The 20468-nt window shown below is 37.4% G+C and overlaps 2 protein-coding genes across 2 annotated transcripts; both read right to left on the bottom strand.

Moving 5' to 3' along the window:
- Positions 1-16577, bottom strand: LOC116258930 (cleavage and polyadenylation specificity factor subunit 3-II). The gene is made up of 14 exons (XM_050079196.1): positions 16444-16577; positions 16184-16355; positions 15994-16066; positions 14092-14209; positions 12275-12348; positions 10025-10161; positions 8069-8132; positions 7082-7147; positions 4397-4466; positions 3031-3135; positions 2698-2839; positions 2185-2281; positions 1016-2023; positions 1-229 (listed from the first exon to the last, which is right to left on the bottom strand). Exons 1-13 carry the CDS (start codon positions 16466-16468, stop codon positions 1157-1159), a joined length of 2010 nt encoding a protein of 669 aa, XP_049935153.1. The 5' UTR covers positions 16469-16577; the 3' UTR covers positions 1-229; positions 1016-1156.
- A 954-nt stretch (positions 16578-17531) lies between these two features.
- LOC116259575 (aspartic proteinase PCS1-like) lies at positions 17532-18827 on the bottom strand. Its single transcript, XM_031637431.1, has one exon. It carries the CDS (start codon positions 18825-18827, stop codon positions 17532-17534), a length of 1296 nt encoding a protein of 431 aa, XP_031493291.1.
- Positions 18828-20468: the final 1641 nt, after the last annotated feature.

The raw sequence follows: 20468 nt of genomic DNA, 5'->3' as shown, positions 1-20468 counted from the left end.
TGATTAGAAGCCATCCACCTTATGAAAACTCAGCAAATTACAGCGTATCTTAAAAGGTATACTTGGGGATGCTTAGTTTTATCTCCCAACAAGCAAGGAATTCTGTAAATATGCAACGGAACTCAAACCCTGTATGTCGACGCATGATTTGCCCCTCTTTCTGCTAGTCTTTTCCACTTTTGGCTTTAAATTTACCTTGAAACAAGAAATGAGGCTTGACGATGCAAACCTGCCCAGAAAACCAAATAAGGCTTCAGACAAATATTGGAATAGAGAAATCAAGCTGGAAGACTTATTTCCGACTGTCATAACCATAATTCTCTACTTATACTCACCTTGTTGATTGTTTACATTATTTCAATTATGTGGTCAAGGTTAAACAGGCCTTACTAGTTTGCCTTCATGCTTTATTAATTAAATCACTTCCCACGCACCACTTCTTTATGCATGGACGAAAAACTGGATCGCTGGGGTTAGGAGGAAGCCTTACCAGATCATGCCAAGGATCCCTGACACTGAACTCAAGACCAACAACATGAAGGGTAAAAATCCAACCCCCTAGACAGGTAAATGGAGCTCCTCTTGGCTGTTTCTGGGGAATAATAACTAGCTGGTTATACACATTTTATAGGATCCCATTTTTCCCTTTCAATACAAATCAAACTGAAAAATTATAGATTTCAGGTCACATTGCCATAACCCGTAGATGATGCATATACAACAAAATTCTACAGTTTAGCTTGTTAAGCGATGCAGTAGATAACTGATAATGCTCCAATGAAATGTTACTGTACTTGTTTCAGTCAATTTTGATTTTCACTCCTTTGTACAATCGATACATCTATTGCACTCATTTTTCCTGTTCCAGTTAAATTTTATATTCAATTGAATATCCCACCACGACAATTTGATCCTTAAGATACATTATTGATAAGTAACCATGATAGAAGTTTGCGGGGAGTCATGGACTATATCAACTGTTAAACAGTCAAGGAAAATAAAAGCTAAAGAGTACCTGCAACATGCCAGAATGTTCAAGTTTCACGCTTAAATTGGCAGCATGATGCAGGCAGGCAAAATTGAAGGCAGTGCATTCTGAATAAGATCATCCATCTGTAAACCACACATTTTGGGAGGACAAACAGTTGATCACCACTTAATTCAGGGCTCTCATGATTGAAAGAACTGCCGTTGCATATTTTTCATCCACCAATGACCATCTACAGCAAAAAAACACCATTTGCTGGCAATCATCTATTTTCTCTTTCCTGTAAGAGCAGCTATTTTTTAGGCAAGTCTGGATGTTTAATGAGTTCAACTGTATAGAATCAGCTGTCACTTTGATGTCTTCATCTATTGCTTTCTTTAATTCTATAAACAGCCACTGAAGCAAACGGCAGCATTCCGAAGAGGTGGACTGAACTCTGTTAGAAGAAACAGAACTAACAATGGATGAGCTTGGTGTAGAAGCAAATTCACCACGGGAATCATTGAACAACTCCATAGAGCCTCCATCTGCCAAACACAAGTGTTTGTGTTCAATGCTGCTAATACGCACAGGGCAGCAATAAGCAAACTGAATTTCATGCTCTTCAGCATTCAAAGCGGGCAATAGTTCTGCTTCATGCATAATTTTGGCTCTTTTGGCCTTCTCCATAACCAAAATGCCCTCGGCAATTGATGCTTGATGTTTATGCTCTCTACCTACCTCCACAGTCCATCGTAACGTGTCAGCATCATTTTTTATTATCTTGTATAAGCAGTCAGAGATTGATCTCAAATTGCTTTTCATAAATGTTTTTGTTACATCAACTTTCACTGCCTGAGTTGTGGAGACATGCACGGATTCGTTGTTTGCTGGATAATAGCAAGGAAGCCCCAGGTCCGACTGGATTTTACCCTTCAGTATAGCCATTTTAGGCTTCTCCCCATGAACAAGTATCACATGATCTGGAGAAACCAACTTCACAAGATCCATAATCCCTTTGGCATCAGTATGTGGACTGAATGAAACCTGGTGAATCTAGTCAGCAGATAAAAATCACCTTAAATTTCTCACTCCTAAACAACTCGTAAAGTGCCTTCAAAAAGAGAATGGGGAGGTGAGGGGAGAGGAGATGTGTCCTAGAGTCACACACACACACACACACACACAGAGAGAGAGAGAGAGAGAGAGAGCAATACCTTACACCGAACATCAATATGTGTATCTTTATCCAAATCAATCCGTGTTGGCTTTCCTGACATCAGCTTATGGCCTATGGTTCCAGCAACAGAATAACTGAAAAAATAACACAATGAAGAACTCAAATCAAGGACAGATACTCCTCCGGAAAACATAGACATGGAGAATAGAAACAAAACATTCACAGTTCAAACAAATAACTTCAATATGCTATGGTACTTCACCAATTTCAGGGCTATGTACTGAACACTGGTGATATACTGAAGACACTCATATTTTCCACAGATCCAACCATAAAACATAATATAGAAAACAAGGCTGCTTGTATGCAGTAAAACTATATGAGGATCTAAGCCAATAATTTTTTAAAAGAACTACTTGAATTGCATTTACTTATCAAGAATTGGACCCATAAAAGAAAATCAAACATGTGGTTATGATCTTAAGCGGTCATTTATATCGAAGATAGTGCAACCAACCATCTGTACTTCAGGAGTAAGAGAAAATTTTACCCAGGCAGAGCAACCAGATTCTGTTCAGAAGGAGCCCACTGCTTAAAGACTTCAAGAGAAAACCCTCCAGTGAGCATCCCAGGTGTAGCAAAGAGAACACATGGCCCAGGATTATAGATTTGAGAGCGCTCAAAATCGCGAACTGCAGAACCAAAATTTGCATCATTAAAAAAATAAAAACATATTTAGGTAAACAACAATCCAAACTTTGTAATTTAACAGAAACAAGTGTAACAAACATACTTTATTATCCTCGTACGGTAAGCAATATGTTAAAAACTAAGGTGCTAGATACAGATAAGATTAAATCAACTTATGCTGTAGACAAATCACCATGTTTAAAATCGAAAGGATTGTGTGTAACACATGCATCCTTGACCTTTTGGTTAGTCCATCCAATAAGCATCTTATAGTACATGTTCGCTTGTATGGTCAGACCTGAAATTGAAAATAAACAAAATTTAAGAACAATAAGCCACAAAAATAATTTACAGAATTGAGTTGTTGAATAATCAAGTGTACTGCTAATATCTCCATAAACTGAATTATATCTTCTAGCTGTTTATATTGGAATTTGGCAAATAACATCTGATCAGTACAGCTCAGAAGGGAGAAAGCTCCAAACTTAAGGAATCAGAATAAATGACAACTCTATGTTGCATGAACACTTAAAAGAACATGAAGTATTGGCTTGGGTTGTGTCCTACACCGACATGTGTCGGCATGTCTAGGGCATGCCATTTTTGAAATATAAGTGTCCAAAAAAAAGACAAGCATGTCCTTTTTCCAACACACATCTCTCTTTTTCAACATGTGTCCCTCCATTTCTCTCTTTCTTCTTTCTCGTTTTTCTTCTCTCTCCCTCTTTTTTTTTTCCTTTTCTTTCTTCTTTCCCTCCCATCTATCTCTCTCCCTCTTTCAAGCCACAGTCATGCATGACACTCTCTATCACTCTTGGTTTGGGGAACTACACTCTGGTCGTCCTTTCATAAAAGACAACCCCGGTCATTCCTGATTGTCGTTTTAGAAGGGATGGCCAGGGTGTTCAAAAAGAACGACACAGGGTATTGCCTTTAAAAGATGAAGACACCCTGACACTGTTTAAAATAATTAAGCAGCAGTTAATTATATATATATATATATATAAAGAGCTGAAATCCTTCATCCGTCCGGATGCTCCGACTTCTCACACATGCAGCCCAATGCAATGCAACAGGTTGCATGTGAGAGAGGCCAAAGCATATGGATGGCTGGGGAAATCCACATCATCAGGATGTGTGTGTGAGGAGCTGGAGCATCCAGATGGCTGGGGAGATCCACATCCTATATACATATATATATATATATATATATATATATATATATATATATAATGAACTAGAGGTAATATTGTAGAGGTGCAGCTTCACCAGATGTGAAACACCAATGATCTTCTCACTGAACTCAGAATAAAACTTTGAATTATTTTATTATTTCCTTTAAGCCACATTGACAACCACTATGCATCCATTTACAGGATCTCAATGACCCAATAGCAGTAGTCGCTGGAATTATGAACTATTGGTTTCTTCTAGTTTAAAATCACCACACTTTGCTTAAATGAGTGAGACAAGCAAGCCATAAATGATATGTATCAGAACCTATCAATGTACATAAGCTTTACCACAAACATGAATCACTGTTGCAGGCTTGAACTTACCAGAAGAAAAGTAAATAGGAACTTTCAAATTCATACGTTCCCAGTAGTCATCCAACAGTATACAGAGTTCCTACATGACAACATATTTAAGATTAATTATTTGCTTGAGTTCTAAAAGAAAAACAAACAGCAGACAATTCCTAATGAACGAGATTCTTTCAATCATTAAATAGAAAAACAGTTGCTGCTAATGACATTCTGTAATCAGCAACTTCAGCCAATAATCATAGTGACTTCAAATACAACCAATAGAGTAGACACAAGCATCTAACAAGCTATGTCACCTAGGTGCGGGGTGCGGGCGCCGGTGCGGCACATCCCCAAAAATTTAGGTGTGGCGAGAATATTTATTTGTTATTATTAATTTATTATTATAATACATATATATATATATATATATATATATATATATATAGACACACACACACACACATATAAGAATTAAGAAATTTAGAGTATACACCATAGTCTATACATTCTACACTACACACTTTATGGATAAATTATATATGAATATTATATATTACATACTTATTAGTTATAATGTATTGTGTATATGAACGTAACATATTAAGCATTAACATGCTTACAAAGTACAAACATTAAACAAGAAAAACAAAAAACAACAAAACCATGACAGAACACAGAAATGGAAAAAAAATGTTAAAGCCTCCTTTTAACGTTAAAATTTTTTAAAATAAACAAAATATCAAAAAAAGAGAAAAATAGACTTGACGAGGTTTGACGGCACCCAACTCGAGTCAAACACAACTCAGGTGTGTGTCCAAAATAGACAAAAATGATCGAGTGCGGTCAGCCGCACCCGACTCTTGTTGACCCGAGTCGGGTGCGAATCTAAACCACACCCGCACCTGAGTCATGTCGACACGAGTGCGGCAGTCAAATTGTAGCGTCTAAGTAACTTAGCTAACAACTCTAATAGACAAGAACAAAAACTAAAATCACTTCTTTTCAAAGCTCTTTTTTCCTGTTTTTGGAAGCTTTACATGTCCCAAAAGTCCAAGCTAAATTAGAAGTTTGAATCCTTAAGGGCACGTTTGAAGGCCAGGAAATGCAGTGTGTACCCAAAATGAAAAATCAAATTTTCAGGGTCCATCCGGGCTTTATCAAACTGAGGACAGAATTTCTAGTCGTTGGTCGGGGAACCGGAATTTTCATTCTGGAATGTTCGTCCCACACAAAGGGGTGTGAAGATGATCCACCGATCAAAATTTTGAATCATTGTACGACGCTACAACATTGGCTACAGGGGCAGCTTCAGCAGTCCTATCAGTTATGAAAATAATAATAATAATAATAATAATAAATAAAAAAACAAGGATGCATCTGGTGAAGGAAAAGCTCGAGCAGAGAGAGGGAGAGAAAGAAGTTATAAAACCCTCTTGGGTAGAAAGAGGGAGAGCCTAAGTCACCCGGACTCTTCTATTTTACTACTGCACCCAAGTCGCATCGAGTCGGGTGCACACCGGACATGGGTGCGGCACCAACTCACACCCGAGCCTAGTTAGAATGTCATATTAGTAAATTGCTTATATAATATATGTTGTTTTGATATTTTCCTATGCAATACAATTATTCAAGTATATTATATACATTAATAACTAAATTGTAATAATAATATATACATGCTTATTCTGTTATATATATAATAAACTAAAAATAATAATAATAATAAAATACCTTTACCGCACCGCCGCACCTAAATTTTTTGGGATGTGCCGCTCCGGTACCTGCACTCAGGTGACATAGAAGAGAGCTCTAAAATCCTCACGAGGCATTGACACTTGACAATTTTTGGTTGGTCGACCGAGACCCTCGACATCGCAGAGGGTCTTCGTTGAGTGTAAGAAAGGGAAGAGAGACTTGAGAGAGTGAAAAAACAACAGTTGATGACAATGGCAATCATGGTTTTCATTTTCAGCATAAAAAAATGAAAAAGAATATGAGAAACTCACCTCCCTAGCATTGGATTTTTTCCACCAACCCTTCGGCGACACTAATGACCAAACCATGATCAGTTCCAACGCATTGCCGGTCACGGGAATTGGAGAGAGAAAGAAAAGATTGGAGAGAAGAGAGAGAAAAGGAAAATCAAAATGAAAAAAAACGTCAATCGGCTTATGAAATTTTTCAAGTCTACCCTATAAATTTTAACAATATTTCAAAATGGTACGGCACCCTTTTTAAAAATTATTTCGACATCGCACCACTTTTTAGAAATTTTGGAAATAATGTTAATCCTTTATAAACCATTACAACAATAACCCATAGTTTTTAAAAAAATTCAAAACCGTGCTTTAGTTTCCAATGGTTCTCTTTTTCATCCATCCATGCCCATCCAACACAGAAATAAATTTCCAGGAAATCCAATTCCGAACATGCAAACACAAAATGGTATTGGCATGAGGAATCAAGATTCCATTTCACTTTTTCCAGAATCAAAATTCTAGAGTGCTCATTCCATAATTCTGATTCTGGGGGAGCAAACACTATCTAAAACACATGACTGCAGAGATAAATGTGATCTGACAGTTCCACATGGTAAATAATCAGGTCCATGGCAAATCCCGAAAGAGCTGATGCCTTAAAAAAAGAGTTAGTGGCTGTGTGACATAGATTGTCTCACAGGCCCAGTGAACATGTTAACAAAGAACCACCCATTACCTGTGCTCTTCCCATAGCAAATACAGGAATCAATACTTTTCCTCCTGCTCCTACACAACTATGAACCTGGAAGGCAATAAACATTATTTTATCATCCAAACAGGGAAATATGTTACTCTCTACAGCAGGAAATTCAAACCCAAGCCAGACATAGGAATCCAATAGAAATCTATGTTCAAACTTCAAACAATATAATCTGCAGAGCATATGTTATACAACTCTTTTCCTAATCATATCTGAAAACAGTTTACACTAAAAATAATCTTCATGCTTATGTGCACTAAAATATGGCAAAATCATGTGATCATGTATCAAAAAGAATGATATGCAACTAAAATTCCAATCAGTTAAAGCCCAAGAACATAATCTGCTGATGATCCTCAAGAAGCCACTGGATACTATGACAAACATTGTAAACCAGAAACACATGAATCTCCATTTTTCATAGCCTTGTCTGCTTGTCCCATCTCAAGGAAGAGCACTTGACAAGTATTAAGTGGCAATGCGACACTATTCAACAAAATGAAGATATTGAACAAGTATTTTCAAAGACTTGGATTTTCTGTAGTATAACAGATCACCAAGGGTTCACAACGGCAACAGTTCATTACTTGCTTGTCCAAAATAGAAACAGTTAAGATGCATAAAAAGTTGTACACATTTCAAATTCTCTTGTGTGTGCACCCTTTAACTATAGACTGGCTTGGTTCAAGCAAGTAACATAGTTTCTGAATTTAAAGATCATCTGTAAGATATTTTTTCTCTCTCTGTGCATGTGTCTGTGTCAAATGAGAAAAATAGAAAATACATACAGAGCAAATGACAATCAACAATGTTGCTAATATTTTGTGTGTGTGTGTGTGTGTCTATATGTTCCTGTATGGTTTGTGCATAAGAAAGACACAGAATGTATATATAGAGAGAGAAAGACAGACATATTTAAAAGTTGGAAAGCCAAACAACCCTACAGCTTAACCAATATCTCACCGCCTGAACAAATTCCCGTTCACGTGCAAGCTTTGATTCACGTACAGTTGTTGCATACGTGGATCTGAAATGATGACATAGACTTTTAAGATGGCATATATAGATATAGATAGTTAGAAGTAAATGGGAGGGACAATTGCTGAAAACGTTAATCTGCGTAGGATATAAATCTAGAGAAGGAGCCTCTTCCAGAAGAATCAAGTCAATCAAATGTATTTAAAAAAAGAAAATTGCTTGCAGCAGTACTACAATGATTCAAGCAGAAAATAATTTTGTATTGCCCATATCAGATTGCATATTTTCCATAATAATTGAAATGAATAGGCAGTCCAATATTTTTTGTTTCTTACAAGGAAACCGGACCTACCCGAAAGGTCATGTCGCACGCCCAAGAGCGTAAAATCCCAAAGATATTCAATTATCTTGTGTAGTCCTTAGATGAAATTCAACAGAGATTGTGTGCATCCAACAAGTGGATACTTGTTTCCAGATGCAGTTTTCTAGAATTCTTCCCCAAAGGTTAATAGCTCTTATTTTTCCATGAATTGCTTACTGTTACTGCAAACTTTTAGCGTCATTGAGTCATAGTCATAAACATTTGGCTTTAAATCTTCAAAAGGATCTACAATTACCAACCAATGACCCAGTGCTGAATATGGAGTGCTCTCTTGAACTGACATCATCATGTCTTGCCATAGCTTCAGCCTTAGTCTCTCGACTCTGTCCTAATATCATCATTGATAAGAATCCTTCTACATCATCAAATGCAGATATAACAATTGGAGTATGTGATGTGTGTGCAAAGCAACTCAAACAGTGAATGTGAAGATCCAAGAAGAGAGAGAGACAAATATGACATAAAAGAGAATTATAAAAGAGTAGCATGTCACCAAAGGCAAATTCTAATGCATATCACATCAAAAAGAGCATGAACAAACATTCCCCTAAGAAAACAAAACAAGGACTCCATACAGAAACTGGCCGATAATCTAACATATGTTGAATGTAAGAGCACAGATGCCTAATATTTCATTAATATATCCCTACAACGATCAGAATAATGTTCTGAAAAAACAGCCCGAATCAGTTGATTCATGATTCCTAACCAATTTGTTTCACCAGACAGTTCCACGGTACCAAGTGGCATACACCATTCATTTCTTATCATTTTTAAACAGTTTCTACAGTTCACTTGCTTTAAATTTTCTATTTAAATAACATAATAATAATTTTTGCTGATTCAGCTTATGTCATTAAATCAGCCGACAGCCACTGAATCTGCAACCCAGCTAATTCTATAAGACTGGTTCAGACTTCATATTCCAGAGAACCCTTCCACGAAAATGCAGATTTAGTTGGTCCCACCAGTTTCACTTGTCAGCTATGTCACATACATATGGGTATGGGTGCGGAGCATTTTCAAAAATGTGGGTTTGGGGTATATATATATAACATAAAAAGTTCAGCATACGCGACTGCAAAACCTTGTTATAAACTTATATTATCTAGGAACTCAAAGAAAATGTAAGTAGAACAATGGTTATATGTATAATTGTATATACATGATAGGATTAAAAAAAGCCTCAATTTTAAGACAAAAAGGTCAGTTTTGACATAGTCCAAAAAGGATGGACACGGGCCTGGGTGCTTTGACCTTACACCGACACTGTCAGCACCATCTCCGACACAGTACTAGTACCAGTACCAGTGTCAACAGGGGTACTCCCCCTAAACAGGGCTGTCTGTGTTACATTGTTTGCCAAGAGAACTCCAGGGTTATTAACCCATTGATGTCAATGGGAATTAATTATCAGAGTTCATATCCATGAAAATGAAAAGAACACATTTTCAAGTAACCAAAAGTTTCTAAGATACTCAAGCATGAGACAAGATGAAAGTTATAATTCCAATGGAGACAATGATTCATGATGCATAAATTACAGCATCATTTCTTACTCAGTTATGAGTAGGTCTGGCTGCAAACGATCAACCTGGGCTGCTCCAAGATGTCTGTCAGGTGTCATATTGTAGTCTCCAGTATACAAAACACTACTGTTTCCAACTTTTGCATAGAACATTGCTGCTCCAAGGACCTTGCAGTACAAAGTGTAATAAATAATCCTTAATGATATACCATTTCCTTAAATACAAAAGGCACAAGCATGTTCAACAGATTTTGTAACAAAACATTGTGCCAAGGTAATTCCCAACACAACAGTAGATATGACTGAAAAAGATGTTCATTCAAGTAGAATCTGCAAGTGAAACAAACAAAAGATACAGTAATCAAGCAATAATTTTGTGATAAGTTCCAACGATCCAATGAATGTCTTCTATTTTTTCTTGATCCTCCAAAAGGCTCTAAAAAACTATTAAAATTTAAAGACCATATACAAGACTTAATAAACTAGGCCTCATAACTTATTTTAGTCAAAATCGCTAGTTGACAGACTAGGAACCAAAAGGGAGCTAGTTGATGTTAAAGTCGTGCCTAGTTTGGGTCCCAAGGAAATTCCAAAGACTTACCGTGAATTTCCAAAATTAGTAGAAATGTATTGAGCATACATATTCTGGAATATTCATAAGAAAGTTGCCCTGTTATCATGTCTTGCACAAAAAAATATACATTAAATCGCGCCTAGTTTGGGTCCCAAGGAAATTCCAAAGACTTACTTTTGAAAAAAAAAAAGAGATAAATGTATATATTTTCATTCGGGCTTTCTCTAATATATTTCAAATATTCCACTTTTTATGTTGTTCTTTATTTTCCCTTTGTTTGCATTGTACATGTGTGCTATCGAAAGATTGATTGTCTACGAACAACAAAATTAACAAAGAACAAGCTATTGCTCTATCAACAATTTGATGAAAAAAATAATTTGTTAGTTGCTACACCCATACCATAGCATAATGCATGGATGCACCATTTTGGGTGCTGCTTGACTGTGGCCCCTACAGACAAGAATATCGCAGGAAGAAAGGGGAGGAGGAGGAGGAGAAGCCGAGGTGGAGGAACAGAAGGTACAACTATCAGCAGGAGAAGATGCAGCAGATCATGTTAAGGATTAGGGTCCTTATAAATTTCTTTTTCGTTTTAAACCTCTCTTTTATTATCATTTCCAAACGAGGCCCAGTTTATGAACTCTCTTTTTAATTTTTTACCGTCTTGAAATTCTCTTCTAATATAATAACAAGCTTATTAACGGCAAGGTTTTTCTTTGGTACTTTTTCTTGGAAAAACTCAACAAATTCTTTTAAAAATAAAAATCCAAAAAATTAGATAGACACAAAATGAATGAGAAATCAATCGAAAGACACAAAAGATAACTACATAAAATGACAAACATAATGTTTCAATGATGATAAAAATGATAACAGATAATTTAATTTAACTTTAAAGCCCATGATTATATTAGTGTTAAAAAAGATAAAAATAAAACATAGGAAAAGATGCAAAAACGAAAGTGTGATAATAATGTATTAAATTTATTACAAGGTCTTTCAAGAAAACATGTCTTTTTTGCAATTTTTTTTTAACGTTAACCTTTTCACAAAAAGCACAGTATATATCAATGATTTTTGAAAACGTGCAACACCCACACTTGCACTCGCACCAGCAACCACACCCATGTTTATAGACCATGGTCATGCTGACTTGTGCAGTTTTGGTGAGTCCAACTTCGCTGGCAGAAAGGTCTAAAAGACTAAAACTATGGCTTCACCATGTTAATATTGTTCTTTCATACAAAGGCATAGTACACACAATTTGAGGTCAAGACAAAAAGTCTCTCAGTTAAGATGCTGTAATTGGAGCTTAACTTGGAGCAAAGTTCTGTCAATCAGGATTGCAATTTCAGGGTGAAATTCTACTGGTGAAGCAATAATATCCACCCAAAGCCACCAAATTAACAGGAGGAACTTAATGATCCTCTGAAGGCATGTTTGATGGTGGAAATAAATGGTATGAGCAGACCGTTTGTCTTAAGTCTTAACCTTGCAGGTCACGTTCAAGCACGGTGGAGGGTGTCCCTCCACCAAAAGCCCCCATTTTCACATGGGTAACCCACATTTTCTCCCCTGGGTGTAACAAAAAGTGGGAGAGAGGGGCACCGTTTGATGCCCTTTTCTGCCTTCCAAAGTTGCCCAAGGACATAAAATTAAGAATCTATAGATACAAATTAGATAAATGAAGATAACATAACATACATGTCCTGCATAATATGCACGTATCTGAATATCTGGATCAACTTGCACTGTCTGCCGCAAGTCCACTGCTATTACTGTACAGCAAAAATAATTATTTAGTGTCTTTTGAGGACAAGAAATTAACAAGTCCATCAGTCTAAGGAGAGCATTTCCATGACAGTTAAAATAGTATCAAAGTGAAAATAACAGACATTTTTTCTCCTATAGAAAATCAATTTCTAAAGGTCAAGATGAGCCAAGAGGAGGCAGACTATATAGAATGGATTGACTCCCCAACTGTGTGGCCTCCCCATTGGTCATCCATAATAGGTAGGTTCTACTAACTCCGATTGATTCTGTTGAATGAAGAATTTTTTACATCCTTTCCCACCCATCACATTTTGTTAGTCATCTAGCAGCTCTTCGATGAGAGAAAAAAGGGGAAAAAAGGGAGACCTGTTTCTAGGCCATCCAGTTAATGAACAAGAATCAAGTACCAGTTAATGAATCAAGAAAATCATCCATATAATGATTTGCATGTAATTTTACTTAAGGTTGCTTTTCTGATGAAAAGCCATGTAAAGAATCAGATATTAGCAGCTTCATTAGAAACAAAAAGAGAAACAGTATGATAGATTGTAACTTTTTCTTTCTCCTTTTCCCAGTTGAGATGAAAGAAATTTCCCAAGGCATTCATTTGTCAACAAAACCTATGTTGTCAAGTCGCCCAGACACTGCCAGGGAGAAGGGAAGCAGCTAGCACCTAGGTGGGCTTAGGCGAGGCCTAGGCAAAAAAGGCAACCAATTTTTTTTTTTAAATTTAGTTATGTTAATATGTCAAGTTATTTGATTAACTATTACTAATATTTGAAATGTGGAGAGTAGTAATATAACAAGCATAATCAACTTAAACAATCAAAAGTTAATTGTTTACTTCATTGAATATGTAAAATCAATAGAAGAAGTTTAACATTACTCACTAAATGTAATCTAATACAAGGAAAAAAAAAACTAAACCTAATCTCTAGAAAAAGAAATGTAAATCCGCAGGAAGGCTTTACTCCATCTGTACTTAAGGAAAGACATAATATAATAAAAAAGACTAACAATACATAATAGTCTACATATAAGTACACAACAGTAACAATACATATAAGTACATTACTATACTAACGTATACATATAACAGGTATCACAATACTACATATTATATAACAAGCTACCAGTATATACATATAATAGGTTGATGCAATACTATATAACAGGTATAACAGACTATATATAACAGTATATACATATGACACATATAAACCATACATATAACAGGAACAAATTGTATTACAATACAATTTAACATAATAGTATATACATACAAGTTTATAACAGGTACTATAAACTAACAATACATATAACTATATGATATGAGTACATAACATAACCATACTAATGTCTACATATAACAGGTATGAGGTATCCCAATACTATATAACAAACTAGTGACTAACAGTGTATACATATAACAACATAACAATACATAAAAATAAGTAATTAATACAACACAAAGTACATAACAATATATACTCAATTAAGAAACTTTAATTGAAAGGGAAGGTGACTTTTCACTTTCCCATGGACTAGGCATGTTGGAGCCTAGGCGAGCTTAGGCACCAGCCTAGGCGCCAACACATATCCCATCGCCTAAGTGGTGGACTTGGGCGACGGGTGTGGACTCACGCTTAGTCCACACCTAGGCGAGGCCTTAACAACATAGAACAAAACCCAACAAAAAAGGTTGACAACACATAAAATGCCCATCAATTATTGTAAGAAAAAATCACCTTTCCCCATGCAGTCCAGAATCTGTTGAGCAGTAAATAGTTCCTTTTCCCCTCTTCTATCAACAATAACCTTCCTAAAATCTTCGAGCATCAAAGGTGCTAGAGCCTTGGTTGGATACTGAACCAATTATACAAACACAGAACTTTTTATAATTTTTTCTTGGTGCGCTATAGATTCACATTTTGATTTGAAGAAAAATAGAGGAGCTATCCAAACTTATTTTCCATAATGAATGAACATCTTCTAGAAGGGAATGCTTATGCTATAAAAGTCATTCAAATTATACATACATACAACACAAAACACACACACACACACATAGAGACACATGGAGTAGATACAAGAGGAAAATTAATGTCATTTTGCAAAGGCTTTTAATGTATGTGTGAACAAGTAAAGACAATCATTCCCAAACGTAATTTTGAAGATTTTTCCAATGATTATTAATGAAGGTAATTTACCAAACTCAGGAACGACATAAGAATGTAAAAATCTAGGAAAACCTAGAGGGTTTTATATCAAAATGCTGGTAGATAAGCACCTTGTGAGTGGTCACAAATTACAATAATATTCCTAACCATGGGAATATACAAACGGAAGTCATTCAACAAGCACACAAAGGCACACAAAAAGTACATACGAGATACATGTGGAAAAACATTTCATAATACATGAGGCCAATTAATATTTATTTTGCAATACATGAGGAAAACTAGTATCATTTTGCAAAACCTCTTCATGTATGTGCGAACGAACAAACATAATTGTGCCCACACATAATTCTGAAGATTTTTCCAAGGTTATAAATATCAAACTCCGGAAAGACATAAAAAATAGAAAATCTAGAAAAATAAGTGGAATTTAGCCTTTAGGTCAAAATATCTAAACCTAAGCACCGTATGGGCAATCACAATGATATTTCAAACCATGAAGAATAGACAAAGGTAAGCAACATATAAAATTTAAAAAAAAAAAAAAAACTCTTCTCCAATAATCGATTGTTCTCCAACTTTGTGCCACTGTAACCAAACTGCTGGCAAAAGCAAAGTTCGTAAAATCAAGAAAGCAAGGCAAGCAACAAGTGAGGCTTCTAATTATAGTCAGACATTTCGCAAAGTAATCATCTTAACCACTATCGAGCATCCACAGAGCTCCTGTGGATATATCCAGGCAGTCGACGAAGATGATGAGATTATTAATGTATTGGAACTTGGAAGTTGGAACCGTGCTTAGTTTAAGGCAGATGACCTGGGTCAGGTAACTACAATGTTCAAGTTAGCTGGTTCCGGAAACCTAGACCAAGAACTGCACAAGTAGCCCGGTATCCGTCTAGTAATGACCTCCATTCAGGTACGGTTCAGGTGGAAAACTAATAGTATGCACAAGATAAGGTGAAGTTGTTGAGTCAAAAACCAGTCTGAACTCTGAGTGGAAAGAAACTTTACAGCCAAAGCATTCATCAAACAGTAAAAGTAGACAACCGAGTACGAGAAGAAGAAGAACACGAATATGCGAGATCTTCTCCTTGACGGTGACCCACCAAGGCCAAGCTTCCTGAAGGTGGAAAAGTCAGGTCATACTAAAATCACTAAGAGATCTTGATCTTGGTTTCCCTTTTTCTGAAGCGCCTAGAACCACCAACTCATCCAGCGCAACAGCAATATCTATTTGCCAACTGTTCACTTGTTGTGAATGAAAAGTGTCATTTAAACACCTCGTTTGGCCATTGCTCGACGAATAAATCCTCTCCCGGACAACTAAGCAGAGACATGCCATTCCCGCTACGGAGCCCGTTAATTTCCCAATCTAGAGTAATGGATAAATGAACTCCTCCAAACACCACATTTACGAACGAAAATTTGCTAAAGTTCAAGAACATTAACCAGAGAGAACAAGCTCACCGTCATGTAGATAGGCCCGCTGTAACCGCAAACCTCCGTGAAGTAAGGGAGCGCCCCAACATGATCCAAATGGCTGAAACGAGCCATCCCACAAGAGAACATAATGGACGGTTACAGCTACCACAACATTCTCCACAGCCAGGAAAATTACAACCGTGAAGACAGAGAATCAATAAGAAGAAGTCCTCACAAGTGGGTGATTATGACGCAGGCGATCGGAGGCTCGCCGGGCCGGAGGACGGAGGAGAAGTCCGGGTATCGACGGAGGTCCTGGTACGCCATGTGCATGCCGCAGTCGAACATGATCCGCTTCCCGCCCATCGTCACCACCGCGCAGCTCTTCCCGACTTCCTGCCCCGCACCTGCGACAACACACACCAACCATGGTTTCAGGGTTTCTTTTTGAAGATCTTCACGACAGAAGACCTAGGGTTTCCCGGTTTTCGTTACCCAAAACCAGGCAGTCGATTCCCATCGCCTTCGCTTCCCCGCCACCTTGCTACTCTGCTTCCACGTTCGCGCGCTCTGCTGCGGGCAATTTATGCTCCGGAGTTTCAGACTGGGCATCCGTTCGAGGGCCCGAACCGCAAAGGGCTTTATATATATATATATATGCTCCGGAGTTTCAGACTGGGCATCCGTTCGAGGGCCCGAACCGCAAAGGGCTTTTCATATATATATATATATATATATATATATATATATATATATATATATATATATATAAATAATTATGAATTTATGTAATAATCATGTCACAATGGGATTGTATATGTAAACTGGATGTCTTGTAAACCTATGAACCAATTATATGGTTTCATATCACAAAATTTATCATACCAATCAAAGAAGTGGCGTTTTTCAATTGATTTAAAATCTCATATGCTTTGATACCAACTCTTGAGCGGGCGTTTGGTACGAGGAACAATGCGTTCTACCAATTAAATAGACCTCAAGGTCTACAACCAACTCATAAGTGGACCAAGCTCTTGTCAGCTTGATGCTCTTCATCTATTCATCAGTTTTTACATATGTTATCAAAATTGGCGAGGAAGATTTGAACCGAATCAGTAGCAGACTGAATTGATTTATTTGCCAAATTAAAAAGCCATGTTTCAATATTTTGCTGTTTTAGAAGTATTTTATTTTTTTATTCTAAATTTAATTTTCTCATAAAATGAATTGTTCAAGTACTTTTGGCCGATTCACAACCCATCCAGCTGAATAGATGAATCAGCCGATTCACCAAAATGTATTTCATGCCAATTCAGTTCACAAACTGATTGTTGCAACAATCGTTATTACATGACTACATTATCGTAGCCATATTTTGTTGCACAACTTTATCACAAGGAAGTATCAAGTAACATAGTAGTTCGCATTACATCTCAGGATAAACAGCTTTGTTTGGCATTGTGAAAGAAACATACAAGTTCATGAACTCTGTCAATGTGCTAGCAGATTCTGTTCTGTAATAAGCTTAGCCATGTCTTCCTCCTCTTCCATGCCATATACCAAGTACCAGTTTGAAGCTGATCTCATGATAATTTGCTGCAATCAGCCGGAGCAAACCCTATCGCCGCGCCATCGATATCGTATTCAACCCACAGATCCTGCTGGTGATAAGTCCCAATGATGCTGGCCCTTAAACCAACTAAATCTGTTCCTCCAAATGTAAAACACCATAATCCTGGCTCAAGCTCTGCAAGTAACTTATCCTTTTCAACCCTTAGCTCAACCCCACCATCAAACACCAGCACCACCCCAGAGAGTCCCTCTATGTAGTTTGATCCAGCTGAACCAAGCTCAAAACACAGGTCTAGGCCCCCTAAGCCTGCATACATTGTGCTAACTTTGCTCACCAACTTCCAATTTTGTCTCAAGAACTCTCTCCTAACTTCCCTATAAGCATCCATAACCAGATGGGTAAACAAAGTTGCAGAGCTGATGATTGTTTGCCCAGCACCCATGTGCCCGGGCTCGAAAACCGAACTCAAGATGCTAAGAACTCTGTTTCCCACCATGATCCCCTGTATCTTCAATGAGTATGCATCATAGTCATAGTAAGGCAAGTTCTTGTTTCCTATGCTCTGTAACCTTGTGTACTTGAGTGATGCTGAGTTTGGGTTGTTGCCTATGACCAGTGTTCCACGCGCCTGTGGCTTATGGCCTGGAATGCAGTAAGAGAATCTTGGTATGTTTGATTGCTTGACGAATGACAGCATGCCAAGGTTCAGTCCAAGAACGCCGGTTAATTCGGTGGAGTTGCTGCGGCAACCGAAAGTAATTCGATATCCAGGATAATTTGTCTGAGGAAAGTTAATCACATCCGATGCAAAGTAGCCTCTAGGTTGGTTGATATTTGTGTAGGTGAAAGAGTACTGGCATATATACTGGCTGCTGCAAGATATCAAAATTGAGCCATCTTCTCTGGGAAACCAGCAAGCCAAAGCATTGCAACTAAGTGGAGAAAAGGACTGGGAGGATGTAGATATGAAGATTGGATCCCCCTCACTGGATCCACATGGAACCCATGTAAAGTCAGTAGCAGTGTCTAGCATCATGTATTGGATCTGGGGAGGGGATCCAATGGCTAGTTGGGCAGAAAGGGCAGACTGGTATAAGAAGTGATTTCTCATGGGTGGGGAGATTAATTGCACACTATGTCTGAAATGGGAAAGAGCAGAAGAATTCCCAGAGAGTGGAAGAGTGAAGATTGGAAAGGAGAAGGATTGGTTTTGGTGTAGGTGTGCAGTTGGTGTTGAAACATGAAGGGAGAACACAAGAAGCAGTGCTGGTAAAGAGAAGGGAAGAGAAGACACTGAGAACACCATGGCAGTCAACTAGTTTGCCTAGTTAAAAACAGATCTTCAAATGTTGCTAAGTTAAAAGGATGTCACCACTTCAAATTGAGTTTGAGAACATACATTGCTTTGCAGAGAAGCGGAGGTTTGCCCTTTGCAAGAGCTCCAAGCAGCTCACTGTTGCACCAAGTATTTGGACAAAGTTGACCTCAATCTCATTGTATTGTTGAGAGCTTTCTCTGGCTTTCTTATGAGCCATTAGAAGGAACAAGTAAAAAGAGGTTATATACAACAGTCTTGTGGTGTACCTAATCAATCGAGCTGTTAGTTGCGTAACATTGAACAGATGAATCTCTGTGATAACGATATAGGAGAGGAACTGGTGGTTGTAAGTTGTGTTCATGCCAGGTTCATGATGTGGGAGGGGAACATCATTAAGTTTCAAAGTGAAGTTGGATTTGGTTTAAATTTTTCGTCATTGCTGGCTGTTCTAATGTATTTCGATATATTTTGTTATTGTTATCTCGTGGTGTTGCTGGAAATGAGACCTTGCTTGCGCCATTTTTTCACATTCTCAACTGTGCAATCACGAGACTATTGTTCTCCTGCCCTTTGCAGTTCAAATTTGATATGGCCAGAATACGAGCATCAGCCAACTGAAAGGGCCTAACTTGTCTCCTACTTCGTTGCCAGGAGGAGCCGATGCAGACGGATATGCACCGATATAGCATTGAGAAAACGTGGTCACCAGCAAATAAGGCTAGTTAGATTGTTTTTGGACGACCTTCACTTCGACGATAAAACTCCGTTCATTCATAAAGCCATTTTATATGTTAATAAAACCTTTAGATGATTTTTTGTTGAAATATAAAACCGTATTACTGTCCGCATACGTTAGGCATATTTCGCAGAGAGAGAGAGTTTGGAAGGCGGAGTAATTCTCCTAGTCCACTCCATTCCATAATTATAATTCCGGTATTATAATGCCAGAATTATAAATCTGGGCAATCAAACTCTCTCCCCAAAAAAAAAAAAATTCGTTTTTCGTAGAATTTTTAAAGAAAAATTTCTCATGCTATAATTCATTAATTATTTATGATTCCTTTAAATCAAATAATCTTAGCAAAATGCAGCAAATCAAACATAGATCTGACAATACAATGCTTCTTGCAATCTATCTAAATAATTTTTCCAGATTACCCTTAACCGAGCTCCTGTTAGAGATCCATGACCCGAACCGGCCTAGACCTTTAGAGGGCATTTGGTAATGAACACCGCGTTCTTTAGTAAACAGGCGTTCACTTTTAGAACATAACTCACGGAACACTGCATTCTAATGAATGTAGCATTCTTTTTACCAAATGCCCTCTTAAGTCGATAGGCTGGGCAGGCCCAAGTTTCAATGGGCTAGAGGGTCGAACTTTGTCCCAGGGCTAGCCCGTTGCCAAGTCTTAGAATATTCATTCAAATCTGTAAGGACAAATCCAAATCTGGTCCTAATGCATATCTACTTCAATCTTTGCACAACCCAAATCTAAAGATTATCATATCAGATATGGAACGGATACGTAGAAATGCCCCTATCAAAAAAAAAAAAATTAGATAGATGGAAATTAAACGGGTCAGTGGTTCAGTGCACGTAGAACATGCAGAAATGCAGTCATATTAGTT

The sequence above is a fragment of the Nymphaea colorata genome, chromosome 8 (assembly GCF_008831285.2).
Source record: "Nymphaea colorata isolate Beijing-Zhang1983 chromosome 8, ASM883128v2, whole genome shotgun sequence".
In the NCBI taxonomy this organism is placed as follows: Eukaryota; Viridiplantae; Streptophyta; class Magnoliopsida; order Nymphaeales; family Nymphaeaceae; genus Nymphaea; species Nymphaea colorata.
Note: the sequence above shows the minus strand (reverse complement) of the source record. Positions and strands in the feature narration are given on the sequence as shown.